We start from the raw sequence: 18069 nt of genomic DNA on the forward strand, positions 1-18069 counted from the left end.
AGCCTCATAATGCATGCTGGCCACTGTGCCATTCTGTTGTGGAATAGCTGGGGGTGAGGAAGCTTTAGAGCTTCAGAAGAACAGATGGGTAAGTATGTAGTAAAAAGCCCTAAGGAACAAATGAAAGACTTGGTGTGCCAAAGCCTTGTTTAATATCTAGTAGCTAGTCAGAGGAGATGCTTAGCACTAGCAGTTAAATACCCTCAAGCTCTACCCCTCTTAGTTTGCCTTGAAGACAGTTGAACCAGGCCTCTCAATTCTGGCAGGTTTGTTCTCTTTGGGGGCACTTGGCTTTCTCTGAGACACCTCTTGGAAGTGATGGTTTGGGGCCTTGGACTGTGCCTCATTCCCATGGCTCTGGGGTGAACAGTACACTAATGCTACCATATCCCTGGCCACCAAAACCCAGCTTGAATGAAAATACCTTACACCACTTCTGGCCTTCCAAGGGCAGGATCCTGCTAAATAGTGGGGATGCCAGTTGAGAGCATCTTTTCTGTGTGCACTTGCAGTCCTGATTTGGCCCAGAAATGGTGTTCTTAAGAGTATGTTCCCCATTGGTGCTTAAGGTAATGGTGAAACAGTAGGGATGAAAGGTGGTCTTGGGTGTGCTGGGCCCATTTAGGTCTTTGTAGGTCATCCCCAGTGCATGAATTAGCAGCAATAGGGAGAGAGCACAGGTGCTAAATAGCTACTGTCATATGCTGTCATGTGCTTCTGACCACCCTTTTACAGAGGTGGTTTGTGTGGAATCTCACACCAGCTAAGGTGTGATCTTGGAAGACTAGAGACCACAGTTGTTCCTCATCAACTCCTGAACTGGTGGTTGTATGAGAGGAGCCAATATGGTGTAGTGACTATTGTATCTAACTAGGATCTGACAAACCCAATTTTAGATTCCCCCTGTGCCATGGAAACTCACTGGGTGATCTTGGGCTAGTCATTCTCTTTCAGCCAAACCTATTTGATAGGATTAGTGTAGTGAAGATAAAATGGAGGAGGGAAGAACAACGTTGTAAGCTGCTTCGGATCCCCATTTTGGGGAAATTAGGTTTAAAATCAATAAATATCGAGATTCTCATCTAAGCTTATGAAAATTTCCTGGGGAAATGACAGCTCTCCTGCTGCCTATGGACTTAATTGTAGCCCTTGCTTCTCAGGGGTGGGTGAGTTGTTTTTTAAGCACCTGGGTTCAACTTGGATCCAGTATCTCCCTCTACAAAGCAGCTCTAGAAGGGTGCTTGACCACTGCTTGGTAAGGGGAAAATAGCTTTTCCCATGCTCTCCTTTTGAGCCCGCTTTTTACTTTCCCTTGGCACAGGAACTTCACAGACCAGCTGCGCAAGATCTCCAAGGATGCAGGGATGCCAATCCAGGGCCAGCCCTGCTTCTGCAAATACGCACAAGGTGCAGACAGCGTGGAGCCCATGTTCCGGCACCTTAAGAACACGTATTCTGGGCTCCAGCTCATCATAGTCATCCTGCCAGGGAAGACACCAGTGTATGGTATGTTAGCAAGAAGGGTGCTAAGATGGGGTGGGGAAGAAGGGCGCATTAAGGTTTTATGAAGCCAGAGAGATTTATATGTATTTTTTATGTTTCACCTTTCTTCCCAGAGGGCACAAACTTAGAAAAGAGTGCAAATGTATTTATTTATTCGAGACATTTATTAGCTGGCTTTCCATCTAGAGGAACTCAAGGCAGCTTACAATATAAAACAAAACCAAACATAAAATTACATTAAAAACACAGTTTTAAAAAGTCTTCAGCTGCCTCCTCAAGTTAGAGAGTAAGGGAGTCAGGCACACTTCCCTGGGAAGATTGTTCTATAATCATGGAGCTGCCACCAAAAAGGCCCTCTCTCGTGTTCCCACTGACTGAGCTTCTTTGGTTGATGGGACAGTTAGGAGGGCCTCTTCCTGTGATCTTAACTTTCGGGCAGCAACGTATGAGAGAAGATGATAATTCAGATATCCTGGTCCAAAGCCATGTAGGGTTTTGAAGGATAGAACCAACATCAAATTTAAACACACACCTTTCTTTCTGAATTCTTCTCTGTTAAATCTGTGCTTCCAGATATTGAAAATAGCAGCTGTATTCCCTGAACATGGTGCGGTGGTCCTACACTGTGAAACAGTGTACTTGAGGCTATTCGGAAGGCCCCCACGCTTCTCTCATTTCTCAAAATGTGCAAAGCAGAATTGTTCAGGAGGGCTTTCTTGTAGAGGGGGCAAAGCTGCAGTGTAATGGGAGGTGATTTTTATTAGAGATAAAGTCTCTCCTAAACTAGCTGTCTTGTTGCCTTAAACAGATACGTTTCCATGTGGTAGTCTGGTGCCCCCCCCCCCCCAATTCTACAGTCCCAACCCAACTACATTGTCTTACTAGGAATCTTTGCTGGTACATTCGAACTTTATCATATCTTGTAAACTGCTCAGTTATTGACTGAAAAGTTTATCATACTTGTAAATTGTCTTTGGTCCCAGTGAGAAAGGGAGATCAAAATATGATGACGGCTGCTGCTAATAATAATAATAGTTTCAGCACAAACATCTGGCGGACTGTGATAATGTCACTTAATAATAATAAAGGCTGAAAGCTTTGCCTTGACATGCTGACTTGCTGTACCCGGGATGTTTTTTTTCCCATGTATGGGGAAGCAATGGAAAAATGCGAACCTCTCCTCCCAACTTCACTCTGAAGTGATGATGCATCTCAGGAAGAAAGGAGCTTCTTTTGCGTGTTTTAAATTGGCTTTACAATTTTCAGCCCTTCTTGAAGCATTATCTCATCTCACTGAATGAATGCAATTTCAAATTTGAAGCAGCATTTCCAGAAGGAGTCGCAGCTTGCCTGCTGTAACGTTCTGCTCTTCCGTCCTCAGCGGAGGTGAAGCGTGTGGGTGATACTCTCCTGGGAATGGCCACTCAGTGCGTGCAGGTCAAGAATGTAGTGAAGACTTCACCACAGACGCTCTCCAATCTCTGCCTCAAGATCAACGTCAAGCTTGGAGGAATCAACAATATCCTGGTGCCCCATCAGCGGTAAGCGTGCCAGGCAGATAAAGCCTCCTTCACTTTTCCCGTAGTACTTTAAAAAAAAGAAAGACAATGACTGAGGCATATGCACAACTCTGCTGCCACTCTGCACAGCTAAATTTGAACTTACGATCTTGAAACATTTCGATTTTAGCTTAAAATAGATGAAATCTGAGACCTTCATCTATGTAGGATCACTTGTTGCTGTAGGGTTTGATGTAGTGGTTATGAGTGTGTGACTCTAATCTGGAGAGCCAGGTTTGATTCCCCACTCCTCCGCTTGAAGCCAGCTCACAGCTGGGTCAGTCAGAGCTCTCTCAGCCTCACCCACCTCACAGGGTGTTTGGTGTCCACATAATAATAACATACTTTGTAAACTGCTCTGAGTGGGCGTTAAGTTGTCCTGAAGGGCAGTATATAAATCGAATGTTGTTATTATTATTATTATATGATGGGGAAGTACATATTGTACTTTTTGAAAAAGACAGCTGTTGTCCCAAGAACTGCATTCTGTGCCCCTGAATGCATGGTGCATATTAAGTACCGTTGCCCAACAGTTCTTTTTGTGTAATTTCTTTACATGTTGCATTCTTTGCCATTCACAGAACACCCCAAACTGCAGTTTATGCTTTTGATAGCCATGACAAAGGAATGTGATACTGCCCATAGCAGCAGCTGCCATGTGCAGTTCATGTTTGACTACCGAAACTTCATTTAGCATAGACTGCTGGCCTTCAGCCTTACCTGTTTTTTTTACTCTTTAAAGTATGCAAATTTTGAGATTTTTTTGAGTAACCAAATTTGGCATCTAATAATATACCTTGTACTTGCAAAAACATAAAGGCAAACAGTCATAATTATAAAGGCGTAAGCAAGTATTTGTGGGCAGAACAGGCAAGGGAGAGGGTTTGTACAATTCCCACCCCCCATTTTTTTCCCCTCTCCCTCCTTTCCTGCTACAGTTGTGAGTGTTGTTCTCTTCTCACAACTCCTGCTTCTCCCACAATTGGTTGCTCCCATTCTTTGCCATGCATCTTTTCCCCCTTTACACTATTCCAGGACTCCTTGGGGTTGAACTTGAATTAGGAGGGAGGTGGAAAAGGGGGAAAGCAAAGAACATGCAGCCTCTAGTTACATAATTTATCAACAGCTGTTGCTTTTATTGAAGGAAGTATCAGCCCCTCCTCCCTAACTTTGAAGAGGGTATGGTAATTATCAAGGTAACAGCCCTCTTACCCATTGCCCTCCCAGTCTTTGTTAACGTTTGGTATTAACTTCCTGCTCTGTATGTCTGTCTCACTCCTGCAGTTCTGCTGTCTTTCAACAGCCGGTTATATTCCTTGGAGCGGACGTAACCCACCCACCAGCAGGTGATGGGAAGAAGCCTTCCATAACAGCTGTAAGCTGTTTTGTTATTTCCCACTTCTTTTTCTGCACTTTGATTATGAACTGAATGTTCTTTAACTTCACTTCTTTCTTTTTCAGCACTTTAGTTACGAATTACAGTTTAATTATGGGCTGGTATGTCTATAGACTTTCTATACAAACCTTCTCCATAGAATAAAAATGTCCAACGTGTATATAGATCCAGAGGACTTAGCCGTGTTAGTCTGTAGTAGCAAAATCAAAAAGAGTCCAGCAGCACCTTTAAGACTAACCAATTTTATTGTAGCATAAGCTTTCGAGAACCACAGCTCTCTTCATCAGATGCATGGAGGACAGAAAGAAACTGGTCAAATATAGAGGAGGGGAGGGGAGGAGAGGAGGGATGTAAACAACTCCTTTGATATGGAGATGCAAACAGCTCCTTTTGATGTGGGGATCAGTTTGCTTGTGTAAAGGTTCAAAGGAGTTCGTCTGTTAGTCTGTAGTAGCAAAATCAAAAAGAGTCCAGCAGCACCACCAAGACCATACAATTCCACTGCAGCACCACTGCAGGGAGCACACACCTAGGAATGTTACAGGCTGCAGTTGTTGGTGTTTAATAACTTGCAGGTGGTGCCAGTGGGCCATGAAGGCATGAGAGTGCTTGGGTCTCTGGCACATAAACTTAGTGGTTTTAAAATGCATTGCCTTATAAAGAACTCTGCTGCGAGTTGGCACGGAGCAGTTGTTGAGTGGGTTTCGGTGCCTGTCATGTCTGCAAATTTTATGTGGTATATACAAAAGATAAAACCACTACATGGTAATTTTTGACATGCAATTAAATTTTACGAGGGAGTAGATGCGAGCATGTACCAGTGCATACTCTCCCCCAAACCATTTTCTATCAAGGGCTGTAAGTAGGTTTTGTGCCCCTCCCCCCTGGTGACTTGGTCCCAGGCCACCCACTTCCAGTTTATGAACAAATGTCAGCTGTGCTCTTAGGAACCTCAGAACTTGCCCTGGTGGCTTGAGGGAGGTGGAAATAAGCTTTTTTAGCAGGCTGCCCACAGTATACAGCATCATTTGCCTGTAGATCTTTCTGGGAGCCATGGAGAACTCCCTGTACCCCATCTGTGCATCAGATGTGCAAAGTGAGACTGATGGAACCCGAGGACTGACTTTCTGATGTAGAAGTGAGAAGCCCATTGCAAGCAGAGAGATGTACGAGGTGGAGAGGGAGGTTTGGACATAACAAGGTATGGAATGCTACATGTGTGTGCATGCAGGCGTGTAGCCATGCACACCCTTACGCTTTATAGGTGCTGAAAGTTTAGGAGTCAAAGCAATCCAGAGTAAGGGGTGTCAGGTTTTCTTCTCCAGCTTCTACACTGGTCCCAGATACAAGCTTGAAATCCAAAGGTGCTGTTCTGTCAGTGCAGCCCCTGTTCTTCTGTCAGAATGGCTTTTTTGTCTGCTCAGGAGGAAATGGCAAGGTTTCCCAGTTCTCTCCATCACTTACCCCGCACTCATTGGCAGGCTCCTGATTTGCTTGTCTCACTGCTCCTTTGGGTCCACTGACCTGCACTGAGAGGGGCGAGGTGGCGAAGTTGCTTTCCTTTAGCTGCAACCATTCATGCTGTTTAAGATCCCAGCTGTGGTGCCCTGCTTCTCCCACAAGAAAGAATGGCAGTCTTTTGTCCTGGGTGCTAAACCAGCCCCTGGCCATCCCAGGGGGCGGTGGTGGGAAAGAAGCAAGTTTTGCTGCCCCAGCTGTGTATCACAGAGTACAGACCGTCTTACTCTGTCCTGTGGAATGCAGAATGTTGGCAGGTGGCTTGTTTGATTTATGGTTATATATGTGCGTGTGTAAACACATAATCCCATGACACTCCAGAGCACGAGGAGATGTGTAAAGGGCACTTGCCCTACCCCCTATTTGCTCCACACCTCAAATTCTTTTATTTTTTTCACCTTTATTTCTTGATCTTTTCTTATACTTGCTCTTTTTCTTCTCCTCTGTTCTTAGGTCTGCTATGGTGCCTCCCCAGCCTTTTCCCTATACCATTACTCCTTATGCCACACACACTGAGGCTTGGTCCACAGCCCACCACGCCATGCCAAGTTAAAACAGCAAGGCCAACAGGACTCCATTGCAGGCACTCTAGTCACATAGCATCTCCAATGCTCCCCCCACCCTATCCCTGGCACAGAGAGAACATAAAAATGGCATTGACCAAAGAAAATTGCCCATTATCTGTTCTTCCCCATCTAAAAAGCCAAGAACACAATGTTTTACATCTGTTTTACATTTGGCCTGATGAAGAGTTCTGAGGAACTTGAAAGCTTACACAATGTTATTTATCATTTGGTTGGCTGTAATAAAAGGTGTTCCATGGATTGTGTTCTTGGCTTTTTGGATGTTAACTTTTGGACTAGCATGGCTATAAACAACTTGTCTTCCCCAGTCTCCATCTGCCAGGCAAAAGCTTTTAGCTTTTTGTCATGTTTGTTCCTCCAAGCATGAATGAAATGATGTAATGCAGGAGTAAAGGTACAGACCTCTGCCTGTGCTGTTGATTTTAGATTTGTGTGCATGCGCGTGGGGAAACGGTATGGTAAACCACTGAAGGGTTTTTCGTAGCATGTTGCTTATTAAATATGTAAAAATAAATTTCTCAGTGAAGGAAGTGTTGCAGACCAAAGCTTTCTGGAGATGTGTTGGATATTTTTGCAAGATTTTTATTTTATTTTATTTATATCCCTCCGTTCTCTGCAATGGGGACCTCAAACTGGCGTACACATTCTCCTGCCTTCCATTTTTTCCTCACAACATCCCTTTGAAGTGGGTTTGGCTGTGTGACTGGCCGATCCATGCTTCCATGGCAGAGCGGGGAATCGAACCTGGATCTCCCACATCCTACTCAATTACTCTAACCACTACACCAACTGGCTGTCACATTTAAGTAGTGCACCTGTTTAAATCACTGTGGTGGTGCTGCTTCTTGTTGCATATATTTGGTGGGTTGCAATAACATGTATGCACATATGTGGTCAGGTATGTTCTGAATCCCCATTTCAGCCACTCCAATGTATGGAGTGTTTGGTGTAGTGAAGAGCATGTCCATATTATAGTAGATCTCATTTGTACCCATGGAGCTCAAGAGAGCTTACATGGATGTCCATCCCATTTTATCTTCATAACTCTGTGGGCAGGATTGACTGGCCCAAACTCACCAAGGAACTTCATAGGTGAGAATGAGTTTGAACCCAGTTTCGATGCTAGTACACTGTCCCGCCTTGCCACACTGCCTCTCAGTGTGGGCAAGATTAAGCAATACAGTCCTTCAGATTAGGATTTAAAAAGCTCTGTCTGTACCATTAACCTCATCTGAGCAACGTGTCATGAATCTAGAAGAGTGTAAGATTAACAGCCTCTGAGCATTCTCTGTTTTGGCCGCCGCCTGTTGGAAAAGCCCGCTTAAGAGAGGTCAGGAAGGTTAGTGTTCTCCAAATTTGCCATCCAGTGTTATCGCATTGTTTACTGGAGCAAGTTTAGAGAGTCCAGCAGTACCTTAAAGTCCAACAAGCTTTCTAGAGTCAAGATCCCTATGAAGTCTTAAACCCTGGAAATTTTGTTGGTCTTTAAGGTTCTCCTGGTGTCAAATCTTGCTCTTCTACTGCTGAGCAACATGGCTACCCACCTGAAACTAACTGAATTGTTTACTGTATGTATTATATAGGATTATATTGCATTGTTTTCTAATAATGATCAGTCCATTAAAAAAAATTCTATACACAGCCCTCAAGAGTTGCCATGAATGTGTCACAGAATACTCTTCTCAAAACAAGCTGATGTTTTAGCCTCTGATCCATTTCATTTGCTGGAAACAGTAGTGTTTTAATTTTTTTTAATCACTTGTTTCTCCTTGCTGTAACCAGCATGCCACTGGTGGAGGTTTCATGTGTTTGCTGTTCATTCCCTACAGGTGGTGGGCAGCATGGATGCCCATCCGAGCCGATACTGCGCGACGGTGCGGGTGCAGCGTCCCCGCCAGGAGATCATTGAGGACTTGTCATACATGGTGAGAGAGCTCCTCATCCAATTTTATAAATCCACACGCTTCAAGCCCACCCGCATCATCTTCTATCGCGATGGCGTGCCGGAGGGACAGCTTCCACAGGTGAGCGACTGTCTCTTCCTCCATAGCACCAATGACACAAAAAGGGGGCCTGACACAGACGGTTCCATACTACGCTATATTGATAGGGAAAGGGGGTTGTAGAAACTACAGGGATTGTGTGATGGCCAGTAGTAGTGAATGATTGCTGTTTTTATCACCCTAGTAAAAAACTGGAGAAGCAAACTGTCCCATCAATACAAAAAATACTTACAGACCTCCTCTTCCAGAATTCACCTGTATGGCTGTTATAGTCCGGTGATTCATGTTTGCTATCCATCCCCTGGTGCAAGCAGGTTAAATTGACTTTTGCAGACTTCCGGGATGGCACTCTGGTATGGAAAGCCCTTCTGCTCTGTTGCTTTTTCACAGGTTGTATAAGTTCTTTAGTTCTTTAGAGAGCTTTTAACTGAAGAGTCAGTTCTATTGTTGATGGCAGCAGCTGCTGACATGCTTAGCTGTTTGTTCTTCTGTTTTTTGTTTTGGGTGGTATTGTCCAGGTGGTTGTGTGTTTAATTTTGCTGTAATCTGCTTCATTAATAAGAAAATGGCTTAAGCTTGGCCAAAAGTATGCTAAGAAACAAAACAACACCCTTAAGTAGGACTGAGCAGGGAGAGAAAATTCCACAAGAGGATCTTTGTTTTTAAAAAGGCAGCTTTTTATTGCATACCATAATACAAACCAAAAAACACAAGAAAGAGAGTAATGACTCCTGTCTCTAAAGCTTTCTCCCAGATACTCGTAGTATGCATGTGCCATGGAGCCATATGTATTCCATTTTTTCTTAAACTGTTTCAGTTCAAGCACTGTCTTTTCTGCACCTGAGATGAGAATCGCCTTAAGGTGTAGCCTCATTTAATATTTCTGTTCTCTCTGCAAGCTTGCAGTTGTGCTCAGCAAGAAAAAAATCACCATTGGGAGGGCCCTTGCCCAGCTTGATCATGCAAGAGCCCATCAGAGAGGAGGTTACTCCAGAGATGGCCTAGCTTGCATGCCTTGCCTCCTTCCTGTGCAATTCAGGACCTTGTGATGAGAGGGTAGAGAGCTGTACCAATTGAAGATGGTTAATAGTTTTCAGCATAGAAATCCCTCCTTCCACAGCCTCGTCCCCAACTCGTTCCAAAATCTGCCCTTGTGCTGCTTATGTGTTGCATCTGACTGCATCATGAGAGGCTCTTCTAGGTCAGCTGACCATCCGCTAAGTCACCTATTGCTTTGGCAGGCCAGTCCTGCTGTATCACACTGAGACATGTGTGTCTCTTGACTCTCCCATGATGGGGAAAATGTTCAGGATAATGTTCCTTTCCTATCCGTGGCTCTGTGAGCATACCCCAGCAACGCCCTCTGGTCAGAAGTCTGCACTGCGTCCAGGGTCAGTAAGCCAGTTCCAGAGAGGAGAAGCTTATTTGGGGCTCCTGCAAATAGTATGACAGGCAAGGTGTTAACCCTGTGAGCAGTTATGCCATCTTCATTTCAGGGATGGGCTCCAGCAGCTTCATCTTTTGCAAACCTGATAGGCATGTCATTGCCAACCAGCTAAATGCAGTGGGAAAAAATGGCTTTTTTATTACAGTGACAGAACCAATAAATTATTACCTTTGAAGTGTACTACCTGACTTGCAACTAGCCAATCAGGGGGGATCTTCTCCAGTGATCAAGGGGATCCTCTGAGGGGAATGGGTGTGTGTGTCAGTTGAACTGTGATATACTAGGTCCTCCTTTTTGGACAGAGGGGGTCTTGGTATGGCCTGTTCCTCATTCTTCCCCCTTCCTCTCAAAGTGTTGTGGTTGCTTTCTCCCTAGATTCTTCATTACGAACTCCTAGCCATTCGTGACGCCTGCATCAAACTGGAGAAGGATTACCAGCCGGGCATCACTTACATCGTTGTTCAGAAACGGCATCACACCCGCCTCTTCTGTGCAGATAAAAATGAGAGGGTGAGATTTAACAACGGGAGCTTGTAAATTGGGTTTTCCTGAAGGGGCCTTGCTGGATCACTTGCTCTGGGCACCAGTTTTGCCCTAAAATTATCACCTTTCAGACAAAGAGAGTCTTGGGAGATAGCAAGCACAAGGCAGAATTCCCACCCTGCAGTGTCCAGTATCTAAGGCTGCCGATTTTGTCCTTGATTTTTTTTTTTGCTTGTTGTTGTTTATTTCCACAGATTGGCAAAAGTGGGAATATCCCAGCAGGAACAACGGTGGATACAAACATCACGCATCCCTTCGAGTTTGATTTCTACCTTTGCAGTCATGCTGGCATTCAGGTACCATGGCTTGTGAGGAAGCTATAGACCCAGAAACATGCATTTTGGTTTAATCACTCTTGTTTCCTTTCTGGAGAGGGATGCAGCAGGCAGTGGAGGAAGCTGGTGTTCATCAACATTAGCTGAATCTGTGGACTTTCCCTAGAACACAGGATTATCAGTGGTCTGTAGAATCAAGGAAGGAGCAACGCCTGTTTAAAGATCATTTTAAATAGGTCGAGCATATTAAAAGTAAGCTGCAATTGCTAACAACATAGGGAAATTGTAAGAAAAACTCAAACAATTACTTTAAAAAGTTTTTAAAACTAAAATTTAATCTACAGACCTTAACAAAAACTTAAATACAAAAAATCCTTCTCAAAAAAAAATCAGCTTTGTTGAACAAAACTTTACTACTCTTAATAATTAAAAAAGCCTTTGAAACAACAGTGTCTTACAGGTCCTTCTGGTAATGTCTGCCACAACTCTAAATGTGTATGACTTGACTGAAGGGAAACTACTTTAGATGTGACATCCAAATGACTCAAGCCAGTGATCAACTTTGAAATGAATTTCTTCTTGAATCCTTAATCATCATAATGCAGACAAGAAGAAAATGTCTTGGCACCATTACAAGAATTTTGGCTGCCTCTTGTCATAATATATTGTTAATCTTCCTTCCTGGCTTGCAACACTGGCAGTGTCTGAAGCTGCCTTTCATTGAGTCAGATCACTTGTCCACCGAGTTCATTATTGCCTTTTTGAATGGGAGTCAATCTGCAGTAGTTTCAGGCAGAGAAGGGTTCTTCCCAATACATGTTACGTGAGATTCTTGAACTGGTTTGAATCTGGTGTGAGGTTTGAATCTGGACGCTTCTGGGATGCCTTTTTGTAAGCTATTGCCCCGAGAAGGCATCTTCCTCCTTTTTGATTGCAGAGGGAAATTTAATTCCAGTACTTTCTGCCCAGGGTACGAGCAGACCTTCTCATTACTATGTCCTTTGGGACGACAACCGGTTTACAGCAGATGAGCTTCAAATCCTTACCTACCAGCTCTGCCACACTTACGTCCGCTGCACTCGCTCTGTTTCCATCCCAGCACCAGCATATTACGCCCGCTTGGTGGCATTTCGGGCGCGATACCACCTCGTAGACAAAGAGCATGATAGGTGAGTTTGATTGTCTGCATTCCTTCAACTGTTCCCATGTGCAACTGCTTTTTTCCATCACCCTGTGTTTTCTCTCAGTCTTGGGGTGATGGAAACACTGTGGAAGGTGTTTTGATCTGCACAGTTTTGAAAGGAGACAGATTTGCATGTGTGGTACATAATATCTCTGGAGCTCTTGTACCTGAGGTAGTGTGGGTTATGGGCTATGGCAGGAGCTGTGCCTTAATCCCCTACAAAATAGGGCACCTGCTATTTTAGGGTATACTGTTTGTCTTGCTTTATGCATATATGATTAATGATCATATTGGAAACTGTATGCTTCTTATCTGGATTACCCTAAGTTGTGTGGAAGATATATTCTCTAGATATCTGATATGTGATGGACACTTCCCTCCTGAATTAAAATCAGAGGTACACTTTGTTTTTATACACTTTAAAAGTTTTATGCACTTCAAAAAACCTTGCTGAGTGTATGAGTGCTCTAGACATCATAGAGACTATGTCTGTATGTGAGTCACTGTTCTGGGCATGCTTCCTGACTAGAAACCAGCATGCCCAGAGAAGTGAAGCATGCAGAGATACAATTGGTAGCAGCATTCTTTTGGGCTCATAGGAGCCAGCAACTGCCTGCTTTCTTATAGCTCATGGGGCAAATTCATCAGTTGGTAAAACCATTCCTGTATTTGTCTACTTGAAAGTATAGGTGATGATGGGGCTGAGGAATTGTGTGAACACATGTTCTGCCACTTGAAGAAAACAAAATAAGACTCTCTACAAAAGAGCACAGAAAATGAGAGACATTCAAACTTAGTTTCTTTCCCCGATATGTTGTTTTTCTGCCTGTATGCATTTTTTCCTCTTGAGGATGCAGTGCATAATTTTTAATCTATTGCTTATGAATTAATGCTATTTTTTCTTTTTTTGCACTTTTCAGCGGAGAAGGGAGCCACATATCTGGCCAGAGCAATGGCCGAGATCCTCAGGCCCTTGCTAAAGCCGTGCAAGTTCACCAGGACACTTTACGTACCATGTACTTTGCTTGAAAGCCTAACTTTTTTTACCTCACTCCCGAAAGCTTTCAGATTTGTAGGAGCCATACAAAAAAAGAAAAAAAAGGAAGCATTGGGAGCACCTTGTGAGCATCCAATGAGAAATCACTGCAGGGCATGTGGTGGTGTTGGAGGCAAGACGACCAGCGACCTCCGGGGCAAACATGGGTGAAGCCACTTAAACCGGATGGACACACCTTTGTAGTATTGCAAGAGACTTTTTGTTTTTCGGGCTTTCCAATCACCTGACCAAACAAACAAAAAGTATTTGAACCAAGCCGGGGAGGGGAGGGGGAACCTTCTTCCTATCAAAAGAAAAGCAGGTTTTCATTGCAGGGGTTGGGGTGGGGGGAAAGCAATATTAGACTTTGACTGTGAAATAGCTGTTTTGGTCCTCCAATGCCAAATCAAACGCTGGTAAGGGTTTTTTTTTTCGGGTGTGTGTGTGCGTGTGTGCGTGTTGTTGTTTTGGGTGGGAGGGGAAGGGATTTTTAGAGCCTTAAAACAGATGACTAGATTTATAAAAACTAATATTTTAGGATACAAGATGCTTTAATTGGTTAAGAAGAAAAAAAAGCCAGTAGTTTATAGAAGAGTTTTAATGCTTACCCCTCCCCACTGAAGTAAAATGAATTTTCTCCCATTATATATAAATAACATAAGGCGCCCCCAGCACTTAACTACCGCTAAGCTGGAAAAAAAAAAAGGAAACTGTCTTCCGTCTGTTGACGTAGGTCAGCTGCTGCCTCGTTTTGACACAACGGTCACATGCTTAACTGTGGGCCAAGTGCCTTACTGCAATGCTGCAAAAACATTGATGTTTGGTCACCTTTCAAGGGAAAAAAAGAGAAGCATACCCAACAGTACTCTTATCTCAGTGGCAGTCCAGAATTCTATCTTGAAGGTGTCCAGAATACGTTTCTTCGGAACATTCAGAGTTTCGTATTAGCTCACAGCCTCACAATGGGGTCAAAATTCTGTGCACTTTTTAACATTACACACATTTGGAGAGCTGCTGATAAATCTATTTTTCTTGTTGCTGTTTACGTGTCATTTCTGGCATAGTTCTTGGGTGGGTTTTTCATCTCTTTAATTAAAAAAAAAACTGCATTTCTGACAAATGGGGTATGTGTGTGTGTCTGTGTGTATGAGAGAGAGAGGGAGGAAACACTTGCATACCCCAGAGGCATAAATGAAAACTCATTATCAATTGATGACCTGATTTTTTTCTATACCAATGAATTTTTTTTATTACTGAGTATTATTTTTATACGATGAGGAGTCTGTTGCCAAAATGTACTCAAATCCAATTCATTTTTCTCAGTGGTTGAGACTTTGGAGCATTCACACTGTGAATGGAGTATGTTTTCTGTTCCATGAATCGCACTGCAAACTTCAATCCAGAGTTCTTAACAGGGTTCAGTCTTTTTTTCTGTACTGCAGAACCCCTGAAGAGCTAATTTCTTCATCTTTTTAAATAGGTCCAGCATTTTTTCAAATTATCATGATGGCTTCCACTGCTTAGTTTCTGCCATTTTATTTTCTGTGGACTAGAGGGTTTGGGATTTCCTTTCTGCTCTTGCAGTAAAAGAAAGAAACGTATGTGCTCCTTCTACATCAGAACATCTAAATGCACTTTGTCAAAATGGTTCTCTATTTGTGTCCAACAAGATAAATCTCTTCTCCCCACAACAGTGAACTTAAGCCTCACTTCTGCAGCTACCAAGTGTCTTGCAAGTACAAGGCAAGAGGTTATGCTAGGTAATACATAGTTAGTTGCTGTTTGAGTACACACACAGGCTTGTCCTTAGGTGGGTAGAGGAATGATCTTTTAGAACTGTTTTCCTGAAACTGCAAACATGACTGTTTGAGAAAACAAAAGTTTGAATTTAATTTGGTGCCCTTCTGCAGCTGTGCCATTCGCCTGTAAGCACATCAATTTGGAAGTGCAGGGTTTGCAGTTCACAGGGATGACCTTGACCACTTGCAATGACCACATTAATTTGGATCTCCCACTCTTTTCTCCTCTTCTTCCCGCCCCACTGTACCTGCCCCTTTGAAGCAGAATGTTAATCTCATCAAAACGCTATGCAAACAAAACTGGGCATCTGGCCAGGGCTACTCAGAACAGAGCCATCAGTTGGGCATTATGGCTCACACACTAGCCAGGATCCAAAGAACTTGTTTAGATGTGCCCCAAAGGCTTGTGCATGCAACGAGTGGGAATTCTGGCTTTGACTGGCAGATTTCCATGTTGCAAACTCCTCTTCAGTTTAAAAAATGTCTAATTTGTGCAGTATTGGAGGGGGTTGAGTTGGGTGCAGTTTTGCCTGTGTTTTTTATTTTTTAAGCACAAGAGCAACATCCTGCTGGGCGCACAGAATTATTTCTGTGGTTCTTTGGATTTAATTTTCGGGGTTTTTTTTTCTTTCACTCTGCTGCTTTGTATCCTGAATGGCTAGGATTTCTTTTTATTTGGTATGAGTCTGGTGGCAGCCAGTGCATTGGAATGGAAAAGCCAACATTCCTTAATAAGGATCCAATGGATGGTCACCCTGTTCTCTGGAAAGAATGAGGAGAGTCTGGGAATGCCCCTCCTGGGTTTGTGAGCAAGACATTCCCCCCCCCCCCATAACAGAAGTAATGTTTTCAGTTCCTTGACATCTCTTCACATGGACTGCATGCCCATCTACTCGGACTGGAATTCTGAGTTCAGTCCCTTTGCAACTGAAATTATTTGCTGTTGTTTTTGGGCAGAAGAAAATGGGCGTTCTTAGTTTAAAAGTTTGGTCTGGGTTTCTGAAGCATTATGGACAAAAATGACTAGTGCATTTGCAAAATGGATAAAGAAAAAAATTAACAAAAAGCTTGTGGCTTTGTAAAAATTGCTTTAAAAAAAGAAAACAAAAACCACACCACACCTCTGGGACTTGAGAATGATCATAAATGGACTTTTTTCAGATTTTTGCACTCCAGTGTTAGGTAGCTGCTTTGAATGGGAGGAGTGTTGGCATGAGACAAACAGTTGGGAGGGAGATAAAAATTGCAAAATGCTTTCTGCCCATAACTCCGCCTCTCTTCTCTCCTCCCACTCCCCACCTGGTGCATGCAGAGTTTTTCACTAAGTGCCGTAAATGATGTACTTGCTGCACCCTCTATGAAACATAAGTTTCTGGGCTTGGGGTTTTATGTTCTTTCTCTATTTCTTAGATGTTAACAGTAAGTGGGTTAGCTCTGCCTGCATGTTTTGTATAATGAAAGCTCTCTTGTTTTGTTCCTGCTTAGCTTTGGCAAACTATGTTCAGTCTTCTTAAACAGCTGGAGAAAGCACAGAGTGGAGAAATTTCTTTTCTTTTGCAACTGATTGTTCACTTCAGGGTGTTGCCAAGCTACGTACGTATCTTGAGATTCTCCGGGAACCTGTTTGGAGTGTTTTTCACCTTGCACCTTAGACTGTAACTTGTTCCTGTGCCTCTGTTCCTTTTGCGGCTGGAAAACGTTACCAAAACCCCATGTATTATGGGTTGGGTAGCATCATTATGTAGATGGTTGTTGGCTTGTTTTTTTTAAAAAAGGTTTTCTTTTTAACCTGCACTGCTGCTAGTTCCGGTTTATGCTTCTGTTGAAACAAGTAAGAGTGGTTGAAGGAAGACTTGCGAAGGGAAGAAACACGTTCCTCAAAAGCACTTGTGGAGCAGCACAAATATTAGGCCAGGATCCAAAAATCTTCACAAATCTTGTGCAAGGGACTTGCACTAGCCAACTGAAGTGTTTGGTTTTTGTACAGCGGGGTCCTCAGTGGCTCGTATCGAACCATTTTTGAAACCCCCCCCAGTTTCAAAAGCTGTTTATCATGCAAGGATGGCAGCTACTTCCCTGAGGAAAAATCAAGTCTAAAACTCTCTTGGGCTTTATGGCCCAAGGTTCTTTCGGGTCCTGATCCTTAGTGTCTAAGGACATGCCAAATTGCTACTGATACGATGCGAAACAGCAGCAAAAGTGATTACCTTTTTCATTTGGGTAAATGCAAGGTTTTTGAGTTACACAGGGAGAACAGAATTAGTACTAGGCTGTACAGAACACAAATTGGGGATACATGCAGATAACATATAAATATGAGTATCTTTATAAAGGTATTTTTATGGAACCAGCTTCTTGAATTTTTGAGAAAGAGGTATGGTTCCTGTCTGCCTGTTGAAGAGCTCTGTATAACTCTAGAATGTGTGGAACTTTCTTTGCAACTGAAGTAAAAGTCACCATGCCTGTTCTGTATCTTATCCTTTTGGGACCAACAAAGCAACTACTATCCATGCCAAGTTGATGTTCTTGGAAAGCCTAAAAACTTAAAACCCTGCATGTTTTTTTTTAAACAAACCTTTATTTTCCTCTCATTTAAAACTTTAAAAGCATTTTGGCAGCACAGTGCAAACGTGTCGATCCTGTCTGGAGAGAAACGGGAACACAGCTGAACAGCAATAAAAGTGAAATCTGTATCTCACATGTGCACGTAACTTTGCACTTCAAAATAATTGTGAAAATTTTAAACTAATGGGAACTCTGGTTTGTGTTCAAAACTGTTTTTCTTTTTTTAAAAACTGTTACAAGGAAGTGTTGAAGTGTAAATAGAGAATGTTCACAGGACACACGATTGGATGGGGTTTTGTCTTGTTGGGTTTTTTAATTTTGAATCTGATTGTTGTATGGTCCATTTATTAAACGGATTTGAACAACCACTGTACAGTCCTTTTTGAGGGGGTTGAAGGGAGGCATTGCAACATCTCATTTAAAATAAAGCCTTGAAAAAGTGTATATTCACGTAAGGCTGCAAAATATAAAGAGGGAACCATGAGCTCATAGGGGAAAGGAAATCCTATCTTCCCTCATTCACTTCAGTTGCCCCTGCCACCAAGCATCCTGCTTGTTATTCCCAATGTTTGTGTCATTTTGAGTTGTTATGGCAAACCAAATCCCTATCCTGGAGGGTTTTCTTCTTGTTGCAGCTGTTCTCCCATTATCCCTAACA

At 43.0% G+C, this 18069-nt stretch overlaps 1 protein-coding gene across 1 annotated transcript in view; it reads left to right on the forward strand.

The window, feature by feature from the left end:
* The window catches only part of LOC129343111 (protein argonaute-1), a 63105-nt gene extending 45345 nt beyond the window's left edge, over window positions 1-17760 (forward strand). Inside the window, exons 12-19 of the mRNA XM_054999128.1 lie at window positions 1322-1506; window positions 2885-3044; window positions 4347-4437; window positions 8390-8584; window positions 10386-10520; window positions 10748-10849; window positions 11798-11997; window positions 12932-17760. Coding sequence (XP_054855103.1) covers window positions 1322-1506; window positions 2885-3044; window positions 4347-4437; window positions 8390-8584; window positions 10386-10520; window positions 10748-10849; window positions 11798-11997; window positions 12932-13040 — 1177 coding nt within the window. The 3' untranslated portion in view covers window positions 13041-17760. The remainder of the gene's footprint in view (window positions 1-1321; window positions 1507-2884; window positions 3045-4346; window positions 4438-8389; window positions 8585-10385; window positions 10521-10747; window positions 10850-11797; window positions 11998-12931) is intronic.
* The last annotated feature ends 309 nt before the right edge of the window (window positions 17761-18069 follow it).

The sequence above is a fragment of the Eublepharis macularius genome, chromosome 15 (assembly GCF_028583425.1).
Source record: "Eublepharis macularius isolate TG4126 chromosome 15, MPM_Emac_v1.0, whole genome shotgun sequence".
NCBI classification, from domain to species: domain Eukaryota; kingdom Metazoa; phylum Chordata; class Lepidosauria; order Squamata; family Eublepharidae; genus Eublepharis; species Eublepharis macularius.